Raw genomic sequence first — 19,771 nt, 5'->3', positions numbered from 1 at the left:
GCCACCAAGAAAAATCTCTCTACAATTACACTGTCGCGCTGCGCTAAAGGATCCTGTCTATTGCGCAATACGCGATTAATTCGAAAAACTCTGCAAATTATTCTTGCACCTTCCGCAACAGGTTGCAGTCGTAAAAATGGACATGGCTACGACAGACTTCCCTATCTCCTCCGCTTATACAGCCGTGATCTAATCCTGTTTACATGAAACAAGCCTGCTCTGGAGCAGGCTCAAGCTGGCGCACATGTTGCTATGACAACAAGTGCAGGATGTCTTTCGAAGAACCAAACGATCCAAGATCATGCCAAATCGTCAACAATGAAATACTGCTAACTGAGTTAGCAACGTACGAAGAACGGACCCCAGGTGTTACTCATCAATGTCCATCTAAAGGTTGTGAAATTTCAAAATAAAAAAACTCTACATTAAGTCAATTTGATCCAAGTTGCTGTAAATGTTGCCACTAACCCTTATGTTTTCGGTGAATACTGTCACTTCAGCCTGACAGTAAAACAACTCCAGATGCTGCTCAACAAATTTCATCCAATTCTGATATAAAATTTCAAAATAAAAGCCACTCAAAATCTCCATAAATAGTTAATTTGCTGTTAATGGTGCAAATACACCGTATATTTTCAGTGGATGCTGTCACTGCAGCTTGACAGTAGAACATCTCCAAATTCTTACGAGATCACAATCTCACATTTTTGGACGGATTACAACCCCGTGACGGAATTAACCAAATGCACCAGATGCAACACCTAAAAAGACTAAAAAAAAAACAACCCACGTTGCTCTGTTTGCGCATGCGCAAAAGAGCCAACGGAACGGGATTGCGCTTCCGGTACAGATCGGGTAGCCACACCAGCGTCTGTCTGGAGCTGCTCTCCACCTCCCTCAGTCTGCTGGGGTTTCTGCTGCCGCTTAGTGAAAAACGATGGAGAAAACGATGGAGCTGAAAATGTTGCTGGAGTCATCTCTGAAGCGGATCTTTCAGGCGACTGTGACCGACATCCTGGTCTCGGTGGAGCAGACCCTCTCTGAGTACCAGGGAACAATCCAGACGATCCAGACCGAGAACGAAGGCCTGAAGCGGCTGCTGTCTACACAGAGGAGCGCAGAGTCCCTCCATGAAGGTCTGCTGTCCTCAGGTCTGCACTGTTTGTTCATCACCTGTTTGAGGTGTCCTGCTCTCTGAGGACTGTCTGTGTCTGTTTAACTTTACCGGTATTTTTATCCCAGGGGGTCTCATCTTCTTTAATGTACTCATGTAGTTCCTTATATTGTATAATATTGTTTGGGGGGGTAAATCTCCATCTTTCTATCTAGAAAAAGATAGACAGTTCATGACCTGTTTGAGGTGTCCTGCACTCTGAGGACTGTCTGTGTAACTTTCTTTGTAATTTGATTCCCAGGGGTCGCTTCTTCTTTACCTTCCTTCTGCACATTTCATGAAACCCTTTTCGTTCCATATATATTATTGCGCAATTCTCGGGGAAATCCGTATAAAAAAAAAACAAACACGTTTTATTGATCGCAGATTTTCACCCCCCCCCCCCCCCCCCCCCCCCCCAAAAAAAAAGAAGGGTTGGCAAAGCTGACCTTCCACTAACATCCACTTTATTTTCATATTTGAAAAATAATATAATAAAAATAGTAATAATAATACAATAATAATAAAATAAAATAGCCGGAGGCTTTTATGATTTGTAGACATAGGTGTAGCTAAAATAAAAATGTACAAGGTTAAAAACAATAATCCTTTTAGTGACTCAGCAAGTAATGCTATGCTGGAAGTGGTGGCGCTGTTTCCGCCTGTCACTGCTGTGTGAATTAGGATGGGAATGAGCAGACCTCTCAACTTTTATGGAAAGTTAAGAGTGTGATTAAGGGGGGCTTTCTCGGTTTCCCTGTCACTGCAACTGGAAAAGCGGGTCCAGTCAACTCCGTCTAATTTTTAACCGACTAGACATGGAAGTAGACATGTTTTACTTTTTGTTAGGTAACACCAAAAGTGATAAAAACTGTTCCCCCGTGATTGTTTCAATATGCCAAGACTGCCTAATATGAGGAGAATCACGTCTGTTTAAACTCCATTCACAACATTTACGCTCAATAATGCAGCTTCTAAACAAGTTTCCCAGATTTCTGACGAAAATAGAATTTGTTCTGATTGTCGCTAATCTCCAGAAATTCTGTCTCCTGCTACCAAAACTCCACCGTCCTAAGTCCATTCCAGCTGTCTGCTTTATTCTTGTAAAATATGTTTCTAGACACACCTGCATGAATGGATCAAATGAAACAGACACCAAATGTACAAACAATCACTATATAGAGTAATAAAGTAGTTTTAAGTTCTTGCCTGTATTATTACAATCCTTTCTTTAAGAATGGAAAACTGCTTTTTTATTTTATTTCATTTTATGAGTACCACTCATGCAGAGTTCCTCCAGGCTCCATGCTTGGCCTCTTCCTCTTCTCTCTTTACAGTGTCCCTTGGGAGTCATTTCTAAGAAACCAGTGTTTAGCCTTTATTGTTTTAGGCAGAAGACAGTCAGACTTTTATGACTAAAAAGGAAAATAGTTGCTCTAACAATAAACTTCTCAAAGTTTATGTTGTTTGGACGCATTGATGTCAGTGCTGACCTTTTAAGAACCTTAAAGTCAGTATCCGACACATACTTCTGCAGACGTGGGTGTAAGACTTGTGAATAATCTTAACTTTGATGCTGAGTTAAAATGTGTGGTCAAAACCATCTTTTTCAAACTAAGCTGACTAAAGATTTTAATCAATGCTTTAATTACAGTTTGGTTAGATTCCTGCACTGCACTTTACTCTGGGCTTAAAACTCCAGTGGCTTGACTACAGCTGGTCCACAACGCTGCTGCTCTTCTTTTAGCGGGTACCAGAAAAATGAACGCGCATTTCTCCGGTTTTAGCAGTGTTTGGGATTATGAGATTACAGAGACTGGACTGCAAAGTTGTTTACCATGGAAATTACAGATAAACGGACTCTGGAGGCACAGAGTCTGCCATACTTAGACTGGAAAGAATGACTGATTAGGCGAAAATGCGCCAGCAAGGACACAGTCTGCATTACAGCATGATCTTCTCCACCAGTGTGATGAAGGGAACACTGATATCATACTGGGCACGCCCCTGAAGGGTGGACACAATGGGTCCAACTTCTGGGTGAGAGAATGAACGGGGCTCCCTGGCTGTACATTTCCTAAGTTGGTCCTCCGTGGAGAAACTGTGTCACCTCCGGGATGCTATCTGACAGATTGTGTCATATCCTTGTGTCTGTACTATCTAAGTGGGGCATGCAGTTCCCGGGTTAAGCGGCCTGTTCCACTTACACCGGCCATATCTTAACACATATTAGGCAGGCCATTTCACTTTCTGTGATTAATGTTCTCTTAAAACAGATCTTTTTTTCCCCCCAGTTTGAGATGTTAGCTTTCAAAGTTTTTATTGTTTGTTTTTTTGCAGGTCTGCATTTTGTTTTACATTTTGCTGGCTTTGACTTTTTATTTTGTTTTGAAATACTAGTTTTTAGATTGTATAAATAGAGTTGAGAATATTATTAGCTTTTAAAAAGGGGAAATATGGTAGTTTTGCCAGCAGAAGTTCTTAAAAAAAAAACGCTCAACATAATATATTTTTTCCTGATTTTTAACAAGAAAATATCACAGTTGATTATAAAAGGCACAATCTGAATTATCAGACTCACATCCAGGCAATGAACACATTTCTGATTATCATTAATCTACGGGTTTGCTTATCAAGCCGAAGGCTGAGTTTGAAGTTGTTCTCTGAGCACGTTTTGTTTGTGGTTGGAGCGGACGAAATGATTCCTCTCTGCTTCGCTTTTAGCCCACTAAAAGTAATAAATGGGGAATCCTATAGGAAATATAGCACTTTTTATGCATTGCAATCCCAGATTTGATGAGTATAGCCACAGCTTTTTAAGCTCTGCGCCTCACTGATTCCTAAGTGACTGTAGAAAAAAAAAACAATTTTTTTTGGTAAGGTCTGGTACCTGCATAATTTCTACTTAATAATACCGGTTTGAGGCGGTGAGGTGGGCGAATCCCCCCCCCCCCCCCCCCCCATTGGTGCGTTGCACGCGAGGAATAAACAGAGGAGAAAATACATAAATAAAGACTGTAAAGGGCTCTTTTAGAGGGAACAGGAGGAAGCTGAAGCCCCTGATGTTACAAGTTCCTTAAAAAGCCCCTTAAAAGGGCGCACCTAAATTGCATGTAACTTAATTATGTGCACCTGAATTAAAGCGCAAGGCGATACAGCAATCCATCGCAACACTGGTTCTGTGTCGTAAAAAAACAAAATAGCATGAAAAACAATCACTAACTCTCCTGTTGACTTTAATTGGGACATTTTGCTACGGGCGGAAGGACATTAAACGTTGTGGTTCTCATTTTGAAGGCTGGCTGCTGGTAAAAGCCCCTGGCTCCGACGAAAGGGAGGTGAGAGGAGCAGTAAGAGCGTTGAGGCACCGAAACACAGCGCAGGTAGTTATAAAATGCAGAATGAATACAAACGAAACCTATAAACAGGCTATGTGGCGTTTTAGACCGCATCTGGTTAGCAGAACTGTTTTCTGATCCAACATGCAGCCATGACTGGTTCTGAATGAAGGCTTTATCTGGCAGCCGCTCTCCCCCCGTTGCCTCCTGCGCACGCAGTACCGGACCGTAGCAGCTTCAGTGACAACAATAAATGTTTAATGTGGGAAAAATAAAAGCAAGATGAGAAACAAACTATTATGAATACTGTAGATTTTTATATTAATTAAATATTAACTTAAATGCCACCGAAATAAAATAAATAGGCCTTATTGATGTTTAGTGGAAAATCAAACATTAAATTAAGAACAAGAATGCCAACATAAATATTTTAGTCTGTGTGTGGCCTACATTCAGAATATAAAAAGGAAAGAAAACCAATATATATATAAAATCAAGAAAGTAAGCAAATAAGAGATATTGTGACACACACACACACACACACACAATAAAACAAATAATACACTCCAATATATCAAGCCTTTAATTTAGGAATGCCCCAGAGAGTTGTTGCAGTTCAGCGTTATTTTTAGAGCAGCCCTCTAGTGAACATTCTTAATCTGTACGAATCTGTTCATTTTTTTTGTATTTTACTATTTCAGATGGATCCCAGGAAGATGCCGCTGAACAGTTTTCTGGCTCAGATGGGAACAATCTACCTGTTACCTCCACCTACACGTTGTCCAACGAGTCCAAATGCAGCAACGGCGAGACATGTTTCAGGAAGCCAAATGAGAGCAAGCTGAAGGAGAGTGCATCCTCTCCTCCATTCTCTCTGAAGACGGAACAATTAGAAGAAGAGTCGTGTGTGGAAGAGTCCAGTACAATCTCAGTTCCTGTGAAAACGGAGCCCAATTTGGAAGGAAGTGGCACTGTTGACCTTCCCCAGCAATCTCTGAATCAGATGGTGAAACTGGTGAAGAGTGAGAGCTTAGAGGTTACTTGTGATGCCTTTCCAGATGTGCGTCAGCTGCATCCTTTAGGCCCTAAACATGAATGCAGAGAAAGTGACCACGGTGTTAAAGTCACTGTTGTTTCCAAAGGCTACACACAGGAGGGACATTTTATCAAGATTGAGAAAGAGGAGGAGGCTGATGTACTGCTTGGCAGTGAAAGTGAGAGTTTGTCTCAGTCAGAGGTCAAATATGAACTGAAGCATCAGGAAGCAGAGTTGGATCAGAAATGGTTGGAGAGAGGAAGCTCAGAGGATGTGGAACAAGAAGAAGGAACATTGGAGCAAAATAATTCAACCATTGTTGCTGACGAGGATACCCAAATTCAAAGCAGCAGCTTGTTCCGCTGTTCAACCTGTCTAAAGACATTTAAAAAACTAGTTGCGCTCAAAAGCCACGTCAGATCTCATGGCAGGATTAAAGACTACAGCTGCAAAGTTTGTGGAAGAACCTTCAGGCGGCCCGATCAGCTCAGACACCACAACCACACCCACACGGGAGAAAGACCGTTTAGCTGCAACCTCTGCAGCAAGGCGTACACCCGTTCCTGCCATCTCAGCGCACACATGCGCATCCACACCGGAGAGAGGCCCTATGCCTGCTCGCACTGCGAAAAGTCTTTCAGGGACTGCAAGTCACGCAAGGAGCACCTGCAGACTCACTCTGAGGAGAAGCCGTACAGCTGCCAGGAGTGCAGCAAAACATTCAAATGCACAAAAATGCTGCGTAGACACATGTTGACCCACTCAGGGGAGACGCCTCATACCTGCACTCAGTGCGGCAAGAGGTTCATGAATCACGGCAACCTGAAAGTGCATTACATGCTCCACACTGGGGAGAGGCCGTTCAGCTGTAAACTCTGCAGCAAGACCTTCCTCCAGGCTTCAAACCTCAAGGTCCACATGCGGACCCACACTGGAGAAAAGCCGTACAGCTGCGACAAGTGCAGCAAGAAATTTGCTGTGTCCAGCAGTTTGAAGTTCCACCTGAAGAGTCACGTGTAGGAGAAAGAGTACAGCAGCACAAACATACTAAGAAAGACGAGAGAGGTCTGTATTTTCATCATAGGAACACTTCAACTATGAGAGACAAAGGAAATCACATAGAAGGATTTTAAATAATTTCTTATGGCAGAAATTGTACTGTAGCTGGTATTTTGGCCCATTCCTCCATGTAGATCTCCTCCAGAGCAATGATTATTTTTTCTTTTCTTTTTTTTTTTTTTGGGGGGGGGGGGGGGGGGTGCTCGGAAACATAGACTTTCAACTCCTTTCCCAAATTTTCTATGGGGTTGAGGTCTGGAGACTGAATAGACCACTCCAGGAACTTGAAATGCTAAAAATGGGCCAAAATACCAGCTACAGTGTGTGCAAACCTGGTGAAGACTTAAAGAAAAAGTTTGACCTCTGTCATTGCCACCAAAGGTTATGCTACAAAGTATTGAGTTGAACTTTTGTCATTGACCAAATACTTATTTTCCTCCATCTTAAGTGTGATTTCCTGGGAAAGTGTACCTATGATGACAATTACACATACAGACCCCTCTAATCTTTCTAAGTAGGAGAACTTGCACAACCCGTGGCTCATTAAATACTTTTTTGACCCACTGTACAGCAAAAAAAAACCTCAAAAAACTTTCAGTGCATCCTCTCACCGAAGAGACACGAGATGATGCACACCAGGTAAAGGGTCTTTTTCTGCTGTCAGCGGAGGGAAGACCTACATGATACACGATGATTGAAAAAGCACCTCAAGAGTCACATCACTGGAGTAAAACCTGCAGAGTTCAGGAAGTACGAGTGAGGCTGCAAGAAACCCATCAGGGTCTGCGTCTGAGCTTTCAGACATGGTAGAAGCTTAGTCGACCTAAAAGTGTTTTAATAACAGATATGATTTTTAAAAACAACAGTAAATGATATACTGTTGTAGTAAGTCAGTTTGTGTGTTTATCATAATATGCAAATGCTGCAATTCCTTCCTTGTAGCACACTGTGAGACAAGAAGACAAAATGAGGCATTAAAAAAGATATTGTCATTAAATCTTGACAGAATTAAATCACAGAAATGACTGAGTGCTCTCCCCCTATTTACACCCTTAATGTAAGTAGCTTGATCACATGTTTTATGGTGTCATACAAACGGATTGTAAGAGCAGACTCGTTTAAGGATATTATTGACAGATTTGCTGAAAATGTTCAAAATTGATTCTTCAGTTTGTTCTGAGTTCTGCTGATGTCAGAAAATGCGGAGCTGCTGGAAGATTTATTTTTAGCGTCTTTCATGTCATACCAGCAATAATGTAACCCCGACCCTAGCCAGATGAATTTCGTTCCGCTTAGCTTTGCCTAGCTTCACTCACATCCATCTGGGACATCTCCCATAGAGAGTGATTTCTTCAACCAATTTTATTGTCTAGCCAATCAGGACGCAGGGCTGGAGTTTCATAGATGTGACGTAGTGGAGATGCGACCGTGAGACTGTTTTGATTCAGACAACAATGGCGGCTCGCATCGAGGAAGCAAGCGTTAATATTGATGCTGTTATTTCTTCCGTGTTGTCCAATCTACCTAATATTGTTTCATTAAAAGAACATCAGAGAACGGCTTTGAAAGCTTTTGTTGGTGGAAACGATTTTTTCGCCCTTCTCCCGACCGGATTCGGCAAGTTTTGTTTTCCGGGGCGCGCCCGTGGCAGAGCGGTTAGCGTGAACCATATAGGGTAGTTCATTGTTATTGTTTTGAGGCGGGTTTTTCGCGCATGCGCGCCGGACTGGTAGGCAAAAGGCGAACACAATGGCGGACGCAAACAGAGAAACTGACGAGTTCTCCACGTATTTTTCTTCTTTAGATAACGTACTACAAGATCGTTTTAAGAGTAAGTTGATGGTTGATGGTATCATATTGCCAGATCCACACAGCAAAAGCCTTAAGGGACGGAGCGAGTCTGTGAAATGCTGGCCAAGTGCTCTGTACCGCGACATATACAGCTGCCTTATAAACATGGCAGGCCAGTACAGACAGAGAGCACGAAAGCCATGAAACCACTGGACGGCTACAATTATTTTAAATCGGGAAAAAGGCTCCAGCAACGCCCGCGACGCCATGAGGGATTAATCGATCAGAAAATGGATGGATGGATGTTGTTCACACATGTTTGTGCAACAGCACAAAGCGGCGTCGGACACAGGCGGCGTCTCAGCAGAGGCCCGGTAGGTTAAAAAAAAAAATATTTCACTACGGATTATTTAGGTGTTTTTGTCTTGTTAAAATGGGTGGCGGTGTCGGCGACATTGCAGCGTAAACACAGAAGTACTAGCACCCGTGAACCGGGGCGTAATGGCAGCAGCAGCTGCTGTAGCCCCTGCTGCTAGCCGCCCCGGCCCGGCTACACGGGCCGGGGCGCCGGCCCGTGTAGCCGGCGCCCCGGCCCGGCCCGTGTAGTGTTTACGCAGCAGCCGCTGGCTGCTGCCGCAGCCCGTGAACTGGCAGAGCAGCCGCTGCCTGCTCCGCCGCTGCTGCTTGGCTGCTGCTGCTACCGCTTCTCCGGCCCGTGTAGCGATCTGTGTACCCTCCGCCGCTATTTAAGTAGAACAATGACTAGAGCAGAATTAAGTTGTATTTACCGGAGATGAAGTGTAGACTGCAAATTCTGTCGTAGTACGATGCCCCCCCCAGTCCATTGGGAGTGTCAGCCTGCGCTCTTTTCATTGAAAATATCCATTTCTTTCTTCGTCCTTCCTCCTTTGGAAAACGACAGAAACGTACATCCAACGATTTGGAATGCCTCTCTGTGCAACCGGGAGCACAACAAGTCGTAGGCATTGCTTAGATTCCATAAATAAACGAAGTAAAAGTACGCTCTAAATCACCCGTTTTGTCATGTAGTAGACGAGAACAGTACTGTTTTCTGCCTACCAGCGGGACCCGGATGTAGCGCTGACGTCACGCGGGACGTCACACGTGAACTACCCTATTAGGAGGCCTTTAGTCCTCGGCGCTTTGCCGCCTGTCTTCCCCCCTCTTCCTGTCAGCTCACTGTCAATAAAACGCATGCCACTAGAGCCGCAAACACATTTAGACACAAAAAAAGGGTTGTTTTTTCCTGCGTTGCTCTCATCAGTGTCACGGGTTGGCTTCGGTGTGAGTAGTTTAAATAGCACGTAGATAAAGATGACAGACAAGTGGCTTACCCAATCATATGCAAAGATTTTTGATAAGGCCCAGCCTTCTGAAACGCCATTCCTATTGATCTGTCCCAGATGGATGAGTGGAGCTAGGCGGAGCGAAATACATCTGGCTAGGGTCAGGTTAGCAATAATGGCCATCTCTATGAATGGGGTCTAGTACAGTGCTTCTGTTTGTGGTAAATTCACGCATATATAGCAATAGACGTGTTTGATTGGATCTGTAAGTTTTCACTGTTGTCATCAAGCCCCCGCTTTCATCACATACCCCCGGACCTGCAGCTGCTTCATTGTCCTCCTGTCCACTATCGCATTCAGTTCAAAAGTCTGCTTCTCACTTTCAAATCCGTCCACAACCTCGCTCCCTCTCATCGTCCTACAGTCTATCATACACTCCCGCTCCCTCAGGTCCTCCTCTTCCATCTGTGTACCTCCTGCCCGTCTCAGTACCATGGGGAGCAGGGCCTTCAGCTGCTCTGCTCTCCATCTCTGGAACTCTCTTCCACCTGATCTTCGCAACTCTTCGTCACTTTCTGTTTTTAAAGCTAGACCTATGACCCGCCTCTTCCGAATTACATGTCCAACATAACATCCATTTCTTTGTTTTAGTTTTTATATCGCTGTCTAGTTTTATTGCTTGTTTTGATGTTGCTTGTTTTTCTGTCATAATTGATTCTTTTCTGTCTTTGTATGGCGACCTTGAGTTTCTTGAAAGGCGCCCTGAAATAAAATGAATTATTTTGTCTTAATTAAAGAGATGACTCCAAAGACGTTGTCTTGTTTCCTTTTCTTAATGAAATCATTTAGTTCTCGAACCAGAACTTTCAGTCCATAAATTATAAGGGGTGCATTTTGTCAACTACAGAATGCTTATTGGATGTTTTTTAAGTTAAAAAAAATTTGAACCGTTTATTTGCTGCCTGTACCAAATGTTGAGCTGGACGCAAAGTTATGGTCCAACCAAAAGATGATTAAAAACATAATTGCCCTGTACAAAAACTAAATACAAGTGGGGAAAAGAAAAGCAGGTAAAAAGTTTTGTTGTGTTATGAATATATATGTGGCTTGGGTCATGGATGAAATAATAGTGCTGCCAAAGTGCCTCCAAGTTTGAGACTGAAGAAATATCTGAGGAACAGAATTAAGATCTTGTCAATTTTGTGCCATGAGAAAAGAAAGACGGATTTGCTGTAGAAATGTAAGCATAGTGGAAATATTTCAACTCCACAGTATTTTATGTCATCCTGTACACTGACTTTTTGACCTGAACATCAATTAACTTGAACATTTATGTTTGCCATTGAATATTTGTACACTTTAACATCTCTGCAAATGTTTGATACGTTCATGCACCATCTCACAGTAATATACATCAAACTGTAATGTGGGTGCTATCTGTCTTTTTTGACTTGAGCGTTTAAATCTTATCAGATGCTTAAAGCTATTTGCATACTTTTTAGCTTCTCAGGAAGAGTTGACAGAGCATTCAACTTGAACATGTCTTGATCTGTGTCTGTGTTATGTGTAAGTTCTGAGCAAGTGTCTCACCAAAATTTCATTATGGCTTCATAATTACAATAAAGACTAATGATTCTAAAATTGAGCGCAGATGCACAATTTAAGTTTCATGTTTTTTTTATTTTAATTATTACAATATTTTGTGTAAGGCCTTTATATTATACCAATAGTTCCCCTTCATTACGTTTGTTTAGGCTGCAGATATTTTTGAAAGAAAAGGTGATTGTGCAGTGGCCTTGCAGGCTTGCAGCTGGAAGGTTCTGGATTTGAATCTCTGCCTGGACCCTTTCTGCATGGAGTTTCTGTATGCAAATTTGGAGTACTGTGGCTCCAAATTTGCTTTTAGGTGTGTGTGTGTGTGTGTGTGTGTGTGTGTGTGTGTGTGTGTGTGTGTGTGTGTGTGTGTGTATGCATGGTTGTTTGTCCTGTGCATCTCTATGTTTTTCTGAGATGGACTTGCGACCTGTCCAAGGTGTTCCCCGCCTCTCATTCAATGACCGCTAGAGATAGGCACCAGTGACCTGGTCTGTTTAAGCAAATATAGAAAATGGGTGGATGAAATGGTCCTACATCAAAATGGGTTTAAGGATAATAAACTGTCACTGAATTTAAGTAAAACTAAATGTATGCTACTTATGAATAAAAAATATGGTGAAAATGTATTTTTCAATGGAATTGATATTGAAAGAGTTCCATAATTTAGATTTTTGGCAGTAATAATGGATGAAAAGATGGAAATCTCATATTGCATATATTAAAAAGAAAATGAGTAAATATCTTTTAAATTTAAGTAAAGGCAATGGTATTTAGGCCACCATCCTCAATAATGATTTAATAACATTGTTTTTCCTGATAAAATTATGTCAGTTTCACTAAATAAAGTTACAATTATTTTGGTTGATTAATTTATCTATCTTAATAATTCTCAAGAAACCTTCCATTTTAGATAAGAGGATTCTGCCAAACATTGACAGATGTCTTTGTAACAGAATATTCAACTTGGGTTTACTTATTGTCAACAAATAATCAAAGTTACTATTTTCTCTATACTGTAGATCCTTGGATACATTAATTCCTAAATATTCGACATTGTCTTTGATGGGTATACCATGTAGAGACAGTAGAGGGTGGTCATGGATTGCTATTAATTCACATTTACTCAAATGTAGGTGCAAACCAGAGGCATCTGAAAAACGTTTGATAGTTTCTAAGGCTTTTGGTATTTGTGTTTCATTTTTAGGCAAAAGGGCTGTGTTGCATGCTAACTGACTTATTGACAATGGGTAACCTTTCACATGCATTTTTTTCTTCAGAGGTCTTAATCATGATTGCTAGTATTTCAGTAGCCATAATAAATAGTAATGGGGACGCCAGACAACCTTGACGAATTCTAAGCCTCACTTCAAATCGCTGACATGCTCCAAAGGGGAGCAGTACAAAACTAGTGATAATAAAACACAACAAGGTCACAGAAAATATCAAATCCAAAATAAGGTAAAGTATCCAACATTACTAAATGCTCTACTGTGTCAAAGTCTTTGAAATAATAATTGCATATCCTGTTGCCTTTCTGGTCACTTACTAAATTAATTCAGCCGTATATGACATATAAATAGTATTATAAAAACCACCATAGAATAACTACTATTTTAGGTTATAAGTTTATTAATATAAGTATCCCTTTCACAAAATCAAAAAAAACCTGTGATTGTCAAAGGGACTTTATTGTGAACAATCTTATTTCATACTTTTACACTGAAACAGTAGAAATATCAGCAATATGCATTTTCTTAAATAGGCATTTGCTCTGCAGAAAAAAATACCACCAGTGTCTCAATAGAGTTTGCTACATTTATAGCTAGTTCATATAGGGATTTACAACACAAATGGAAGCATGTGCCTTGGTACACACATTTCAAAGACCTCTGGTGACATAACTGTGTGTCAAAATGCTGATAAACTATGTCTCAACCTGTTCAACAGTTGATAATTTCTTGTGATTATTTCAACAGGGGGGCCTTCAGAGGAGTGTAACAGAGTCCCAAAGATCCAAATCAGTTACCATTAATAATAACTGTACTTAGTAATAGTACATGTGGTTTTTATATAGCTTTAACTCACCATATGTAATCTGAAAGCAGTGTTTATTAAGTATTTCCTTGGGGATTGTGTTATCTTTGTGCTGCTGCCGAAGTTCGCTAACTGACTTGTACCTTGGGATTTTTAATTTCAACTCCTACAGTGTTACCATTAGAATCTGTAGCAAAGCCATCGGGACTGGCACCCAGATAAGAAAACTCTCCGCACTCCCAAAGTCATGTTTCTCTTACTTTGTTTTCAAGGGCCTTGGTGTATGCCTCTCTGGCCTTTGGCTCCCCCAGTAGGCCATACTGCATATCACGACTGAACAGTTTTAGGTGACCAAAGTTTATTAGAAAGCCAGTGAAAATATTTCCATGGTCTGTTTTCTGATTTCACTCAACCAGCATGGCAAAGAGGAGAGTAGTACGTTTACATTTCAAGAGACATATTTCATATTTCAAGTGTGAATGAGGGTGGGATTAATGAAGGTGGAGACCTTCTCAATCGGAGTCCTCTTAAACAGATAAGTGACTGTGTAGCAGAGGGACAGATCATATTTTCCGTTTGTCTACTAAACAGCCAGACTATTAGAAATGACCTTTTAGGTCTTGCCCTCCTTGTGCAAGGTGTCAGTGGTTGTCTTCTGTACAAATGTCAAGTCAGCAGTCTTACCCATGATTGCGTAGCCTACAGAACTAGACTGAGAGACAATTTCAAGGCCTTTGCAGGTGTTTTTAGTTAATTAGCTGAATACAGTGTGGCACCAGGTGTCTTCAGTAGCTCTTCTCTTTTATTCTCTCTCTCCCACTTCCCTGCTTGCTTCTATCAATCTTTTTTGGAGCCTCTTTTTACATATCTTTCTAACCATATATATTAGGGATCTGGTCAGCTGGACTCTCAACGTAACTGATCAAATTTTCTCAATGACAGGGCGAAGGAGAGCCCCTGTGCCCGATGGGCAAGTGCAGCTGGACACGGTCGGAGGAGTATTATGTGTCTGTCCATTTTGTCAGTCGAGGATGTTAAAAATGTGTTCAAAATTGGATTCATGGTGGCAGGATTTCTGTTTTTTGGAGCTGGTGGTTACCTGGAGTATCGAGAAATTGTGAAAATGTCGGCAGCTGTTTTGGCCCATGCTAAGGCTGCCAGCACTATGTGAGGGATATGGCAGCTACCAGCACTCAGACTGAAATGCTGTGTAAGCAGAACTGAAGGCCAGCTGCTGTTTCTGAACTTATTGGCAGGATGGGAACAATCTTGGAGAAAGCTGGAAGCTGGACCCTGGCAGAATGACCACAATTTTGGCTGCGAGACTTTAAGGCAGATAGAAAAACAAGAGTCTGTCTACCCAAAACAACTAACCCTCACATGAAGAACATAATCACAGTTTGTGATGATGGCAGCAAACTATCAGTGTCATTTATTTAAATGATTTATTAAGCCAACCATTAAAACAGAAACAACAAAGAAAAAAACAAATGAAGAAGTTAAACGTTAAATGAAGAAGCTTTTCATCCAAACACCACAGTTATGGACAATGCAATGGCCTAAATGTCAGATGTCACAAGAAGACACTGATCAATATTTTTTTTTACAAGATTTGCAGTATATTCTACATAAAGGAGTAAGCAAATGCATATTCCTCTTAAATCATTGCACAACTAAATCTATAAAAAACCCGAACAGAGTGCTGGAAATAAAACAAATATTGCACTATCTTAGCCTAGCCTTTTTTTTGCAGAAAAAGCCATGACTATATAGGCCTACTTTAAATCCAAACTATGAACGCTACATGCTGAAATGACATCAATCAGAGGGTCCTGACTCTGTCTTGCTGCATGTCTGATCAGTCAATTTTCAGATTAACATCTCTATTTTGACATAATTTTTGTTGTGTGAAATTCAGTTCCCTTGAAGTAATCTGTTCCCCTGCAGTCAGAAGACAGCAGTCACACAGCCAGAGAGATTGATTCTACAGCAGATGTATTGAGTACAATTTCTTCCACTCATCACATAATCAACATTTGAATTTTTTTTCTTAATCTATCCAACTCATACACAACCCAAAATTATCTCATCACATGCTTATTGGTCATTCCATGGATCATAAATTAGAGAGCTCACATGAGTCACTTTTATTTTGAGAAAACTAGCAGCCACAGACCTGCATCTAAAGTGACTGAGAGACTCTGACAAGTTACTAAACAATTGCTAAGCCCCTAAAGCTGTAGGCCCCAGGTAAGCCCATGCATTAAGGCGGCCCAGATGAAAGATCGGTTATTCATGATGCAGACGTATGATCTAAAAGGGTCTTACATTGCTTAAATATTTTCCACAATCATAACCAGCCTGTGAATTTGTTTGTGTTGGGTTAGATTTGACTCAAAGGTAGTTTGTGTACCACTTAATATTATATCCAAAAGGTTTCTCTCCTGCATGGATTCTTATGTCTAAAGTGAGCTTAACAATAAATAAATAAATGAATAAAACATTTACCACAAGCAACACAACTAAAGAGCTTTGCTCCTGTGTTCGTCGTCATGTGTTGGATATAACATTTGTCAAATTGCTTACCACAAGCTCCTCAACTAAAAAGTTTTTCTGTTGTGTGGATTCTCATGTGTGTATGGAAATTTGATTTGAAGGCAAATGTTTTTCCACAAGAATCACAACTAAAAGGTTTCTCACCTGTATGGATTCTCATGTGCGCATTTAGATTTGACTTTGAGGTACATCTTTTTTCACAAGTAGCACAACCAAAAGGTTTCTCTCCCGTGTGGCTTCTCGTGTGTACTGTTAAATGTGACTTAAGGGAAAATCTTTTATCACAAGCATCACAACCAAAGGGTTTCTCTCCTTTGTGGAATTTCATATGAGTGTTTAAGTTTGACTTTGAGGTACATCTTTTTCCACACGCATCACAACCGAAGGGTTTATCTCCAGTGTGATTTCTCATGTGTATTTTTAAATGAGACTTGACAAAAAATCTTTTATTACAAACATCACAACCAAAGGGTTTCTCTCCTTTGTGGAATCTCATATGCGCATTTAAGTTTGACTTTGAGATGCATCTCTTTCCACAAATATCACAACCAAAGGGTTTCTCTCCTGTGTGGATTCTCATGTGTATTTTTAAATGAGACTTAAGGGAAAACGTTTTACCACAACCATCACAACCAAAGGGTTTCTCTCCTTTGTGGAATCTCATATGCGTGTTTAAGTTTGACTTCGAGGTACATCCTTTTCCACAAACATCACAACCAAAAGGTTTCTCTCCTGTGTGGATTCTCATATGCAAGTTTAAACGTGACTTAGAGGCAAATCTTTTACCACAAGCATCACAACCAAAATGTTTGTCTCTGGTGTGGCTTGTCATATGTGCATTTAAGTTTGACTTTGAGCGACATCTTTTATCACAAGCATCACAACTGAAAGGTTTCTCTCCTGTGTGAATTCTTGTGTGTCTTTTTAAATGTGACTTGAGGGAAAATCTTTTTCCACAAGCATCACATCCAAATGGTTTCTCTCCTGTGTGGATTCTCACGTGTCTGGTTAAATCTGATTTTGAGGAACATATCTTACCACATGCACCACAACTAACTGAAGTCATTAATCTTGGATGAGGTGTCACGTGACGCTGTAGAGAGAATGTGCTGGCAAGTGTTTCCCCATACTTAGAGCAGCTAGAAGATTTTACAGTGTTTGCACCTGCCTCAGGAACTCTACTCTCCTTCCAGTCCTCCTCACACTCTTCAGCTTCAGAGTTTGACAACTCTTTAAACTGAGATTTATGATGGTGCACATCATCATCTTCTCCATCAGCTTCACTGTCTTCCGTCTCTGAACAGTTGGAGGTACCTCTATCAATATTCAGATCTGGGTTCCTGGTAGATTCTGTTGTTCCAGAATCATCCTCTGCAATTTTCCCTTTTGTAAGGTCACCTGAAGTACTGGTTGGAAAATCTCTGACTTCTGTTTGCTGTTGATGAAAGTGAGAGAATAGGGGTTTCTCTTCATCCTCTTCACTCTTCATATGAACAACAGTTAATGGAAACCTGGTTACTTCAGTCTCGTCCTTCAAAATCAGTTGATCTACTTCCTGGCTGGCCCAGATTCCTTCACTTTGCTCTTGCTGTTCCACATCAGGATTCTGTTCTTCAGGGGCCTCTTCTTTAACATCTGCAAGCAACACAGAAAAACATTACATGCGTTATGAACAAATATATCTTGATAATTGTAAAACCATAGTAAAGATTAAAATGAGAGAAATAAATCTAAAATATTAGTTAACAGTAGGTACAAATCAGAGATACCATAATAAATACCCCACTTTAAATATTTGTAACTTCTGTTTTCCTTTGATCCAGTAGCTCTCTATATTACCTGGACTGCTTAGAAAATAAAGACCTTAATAGATGCACTCACTTCTATCAGTATATTGGCACCTCATGTCGGAAATCTTTTTACTTATGTTTTCAATAACTGGTGCCTTGATTGTCACAAATCACCAAAAGTCTGCCTGTTTGAAACAAAAATCCACCTTCCTAAGCCCATCCCTGAAAACAGATGGCTGCTTTATTCTTGGAAAACACAATTTTGTTTCTAGATAGACCCCATGAATGGATCAGAAGCAGGACCCAAATGTAATAAAATTATTAGTGAATGAAGTTATGATCAAAAATATTTTAAACACTGGTAGATCTAGATTTTAATTCAATCAAGAAACAGGAAGGAAGAATGGCAGGTAGCCTTAAAAATATTACCATGTATAAATGTACACGGTAGAGACAGAAACATAATAAGCGAGACAGAAAGATGGATAAATAAGAGAGACAGAAGATGGCTGCTTGTATAAAGCTGTGTTCTGTGATATTAATGGAAAGCTAAGTGAAAGAAAGCTCCCCCAAGACAGAATTTCTGGGGAAAAACTGAATTATATTATTTTTCTTACAGTCCTTTTGGCTCCCACTGCATGCACTCGGTCCAGGTGGAGTCCAAGGAGAGAGTTGGCCCCTTCTAATGAATTTGACGTCTGAGGTTGTTGGAAGAAAATGATCAGTCAGGGCAAAACATGGAGACAGTATGGGAAGAAATAAGGCTTCCTGAACTGCATGTAATGCAGTAGGGATGGGATATCTTTCATTCTTATCTGCTAAAGGTAGTGTGCCTTAGTTAACCATAATGTTTTGATATATTTTGGCCCATGTGTTTTTCCTCTTTCCTTTGTTCAAATTTGTTGCCTGCAGCCCGCCTTCCGAAGGCGCAAGGAGGAGAATCACTCCACTGCGTGTCCACATTTCAAACGAATCACACATGTGCAAAGCTGCCGTGTATCCTGCCCTGGTCTACAAAGCAGGATGTTAGTATAACTATTTTTTCATTGAAATGTCGTTGCACTAAAATAAATCTCTGATTTAAGAGAGAGAACAGTCACTCCCCTGCATTAAAATGCTGGGCTCAGGCTGTATCTGCAGTTTGTTTGAGCTGATTACATCACGTCAGATCTTGATAACTATTGAAACTTTCTTCTCATTATAGAAGCTTTTCTTTCTGGTAACATCACAACTTTACTCTCATGTTATTACTGCTCTATTCTGGCAATATTATGACTTTTTTTCGCCAAATTCAAAAATGTCGATCCATGTACTTTTGGTTCACACAAAATTAATTTATTTAGAGTGGGTATGGGCAAAGCATGTAAAGTAGTGAAATTGTTTCATAAAGTTCATTAGTAGTTCTAAACATATTTAGTGTTTTGTACCAATGTTGATATTTCTCTCCTTTCTGCCTGAATCTCAGGCAATGAAACTTTAATAAGATAATTTTTTTAAACTCTACCAGAATCTGACTCTGAATCAAGTATAGATTAAGAATATTGAAGCAACAAAGGACTTGTGAAATACAAAGTTGTGTAGCTTGATGTCAGTAATTACCTAAAATAAACTTGTTACATTACACTGCTTTTTTGTTTTTTGTCAAATTTTTTCTTTACATGCTAATTCTTTTTTCAAAATTACAAATAAATGGTACAATTTATATTTTTTAATTGAACTGAAGCAGGTGGAAAGATTTTTTTTTCATTTCCACCACTGGTTGCGACAGACAAACAAACAAACTGAATTTTTAAAATCCTTACTCTTGATCAGAACGGTAGTTAATGGACTCCTGGTATCAGTTTCCTCCTTCACAATGAGATGCTCTCCTTCCCGACGGGCCCTAGGTTCCTCCTGTTCCTCTTTTATTAGGAGGGGCTCTGACTCCTGCTGGTCCACCTCAGGACTCTGTTCTTCAGGAGCCTCTTCTTTAACATCTGCCACCAAGACTGAAACAAATCACATGCGTTATGGACAACTTTAGCATGACACGGTTACAATGATGGTAAAGTCAATTTAGAGCACTAAACAATGTAGAGGAAACCAAACCTCAAGAACCAACAGTTTAGCTT

General features: G+C 40.5%; 5 protein-coding genes across 6 annotated transcripts in view; 2 read left to right on the top strand and 3 right to left on the bottom strand.

The window, feature by feature from the left end:
- The window catches only part of LOC105930775 (zinc finger protein 37 homolog), a 113,219-nt gene that overhangs the window by 22,222 nt on the left and 71,226 nt on the right, over window positions 1-19,771 (bottom strand). The window lies entirely within an intron of this gene.
- The window catches only part of LOC105930784 (oocyte zinc finger protein XlCOF6), a 99,210-nt gene that overhangs the window by 40,897 nt on the left and 38,542 nt on the right, over window positions 1-19,771 (bottom strand). The window lies entirely within an intron of this gene.
- LOC118556078 (zinc finger protein 2 homolog) overlaps window positions 847-19,771 on the top strand; it is a 29,860-nt gene continuing 10,935 nt past the window's right edge. Inside the window, exon 1 of the mRNA XM_036140189.1 lies at window positions 847-910. The gene's annotated coding sequence lies outside the window, so the exon portion shown is untranslated. The remainder of the gene's footprint in view (window positions 911-19,771) is intronic.
- LOC118563927 (zinc finger protein 37-like) lies at window positions 900-6,716 on the top strand. 2 transcript variants are annotated; one of them, XM_036140192.1, is made up of 2 exons: window positions 900-1,136; window positions 5,193-6,716. In XM_036140192.1, exons 1-2 carry the CDS (start codon window positions 938-940, stop codon window positions 6,545-6,547), a joined length of 1,554 nt encoding a protein of 517 aa, XP_035996085.1. In that variant the 5' UTR covers window positions 900-937; the 3' UTR covers window positions 6,548-6,716. The 2 variants fall into 2 exon arrangements, with proteins under 2 accessions (XP_035996085.1, XP_035996084.1); XM_036140191.1 differs by having other exon boundaries at window positions 900-1,151; window positions 5,193-6,715.
- Window positions 12,950-19,320, bottom strand: LOC110368923 (zinc finger protein OZF). Its single transcript, XM_021319794.2, has 2 exons — window positions 18,278-19,320; window positions 12,950-17,505 (listed from the first exon to the last, which is right to left on the bottom strand). Exon 2 carries the CDS (start codon window positions 17,357-17,359, stop codon window positions 15,911-15,913), a length of 1,449 nt encoding a protein of 482 aa, XP_021175469.2. The 5' UTR covers window positions 17,360-17,505; window positions 18,278-19,320; the 3' UTR covers window positions 12,950-15,910.

The sequence above is a fragment of the Fundulus heteroclitus genome, chromosome 8, assembly GCF_011125445.2.
Source record: "Fundulus heteroclitus isolate FHET01 chromosome 8, MU-UCD_Fhet_4.1, whole genome shotgun sequence".
Taxonomy (NCBI): domain Eukaryota; kingdom Metazoa; phylum Chordata; class Actinopteri; order Cyprinodontiformes; family Fundulidae; genus Fundulus; species Fundulus heteroclitus.
The sequence above is the reverse complement of the archived record's forward strand: the minus strand, read 5'-3'. Positions and strand labels throughout refer to the sequence as shown.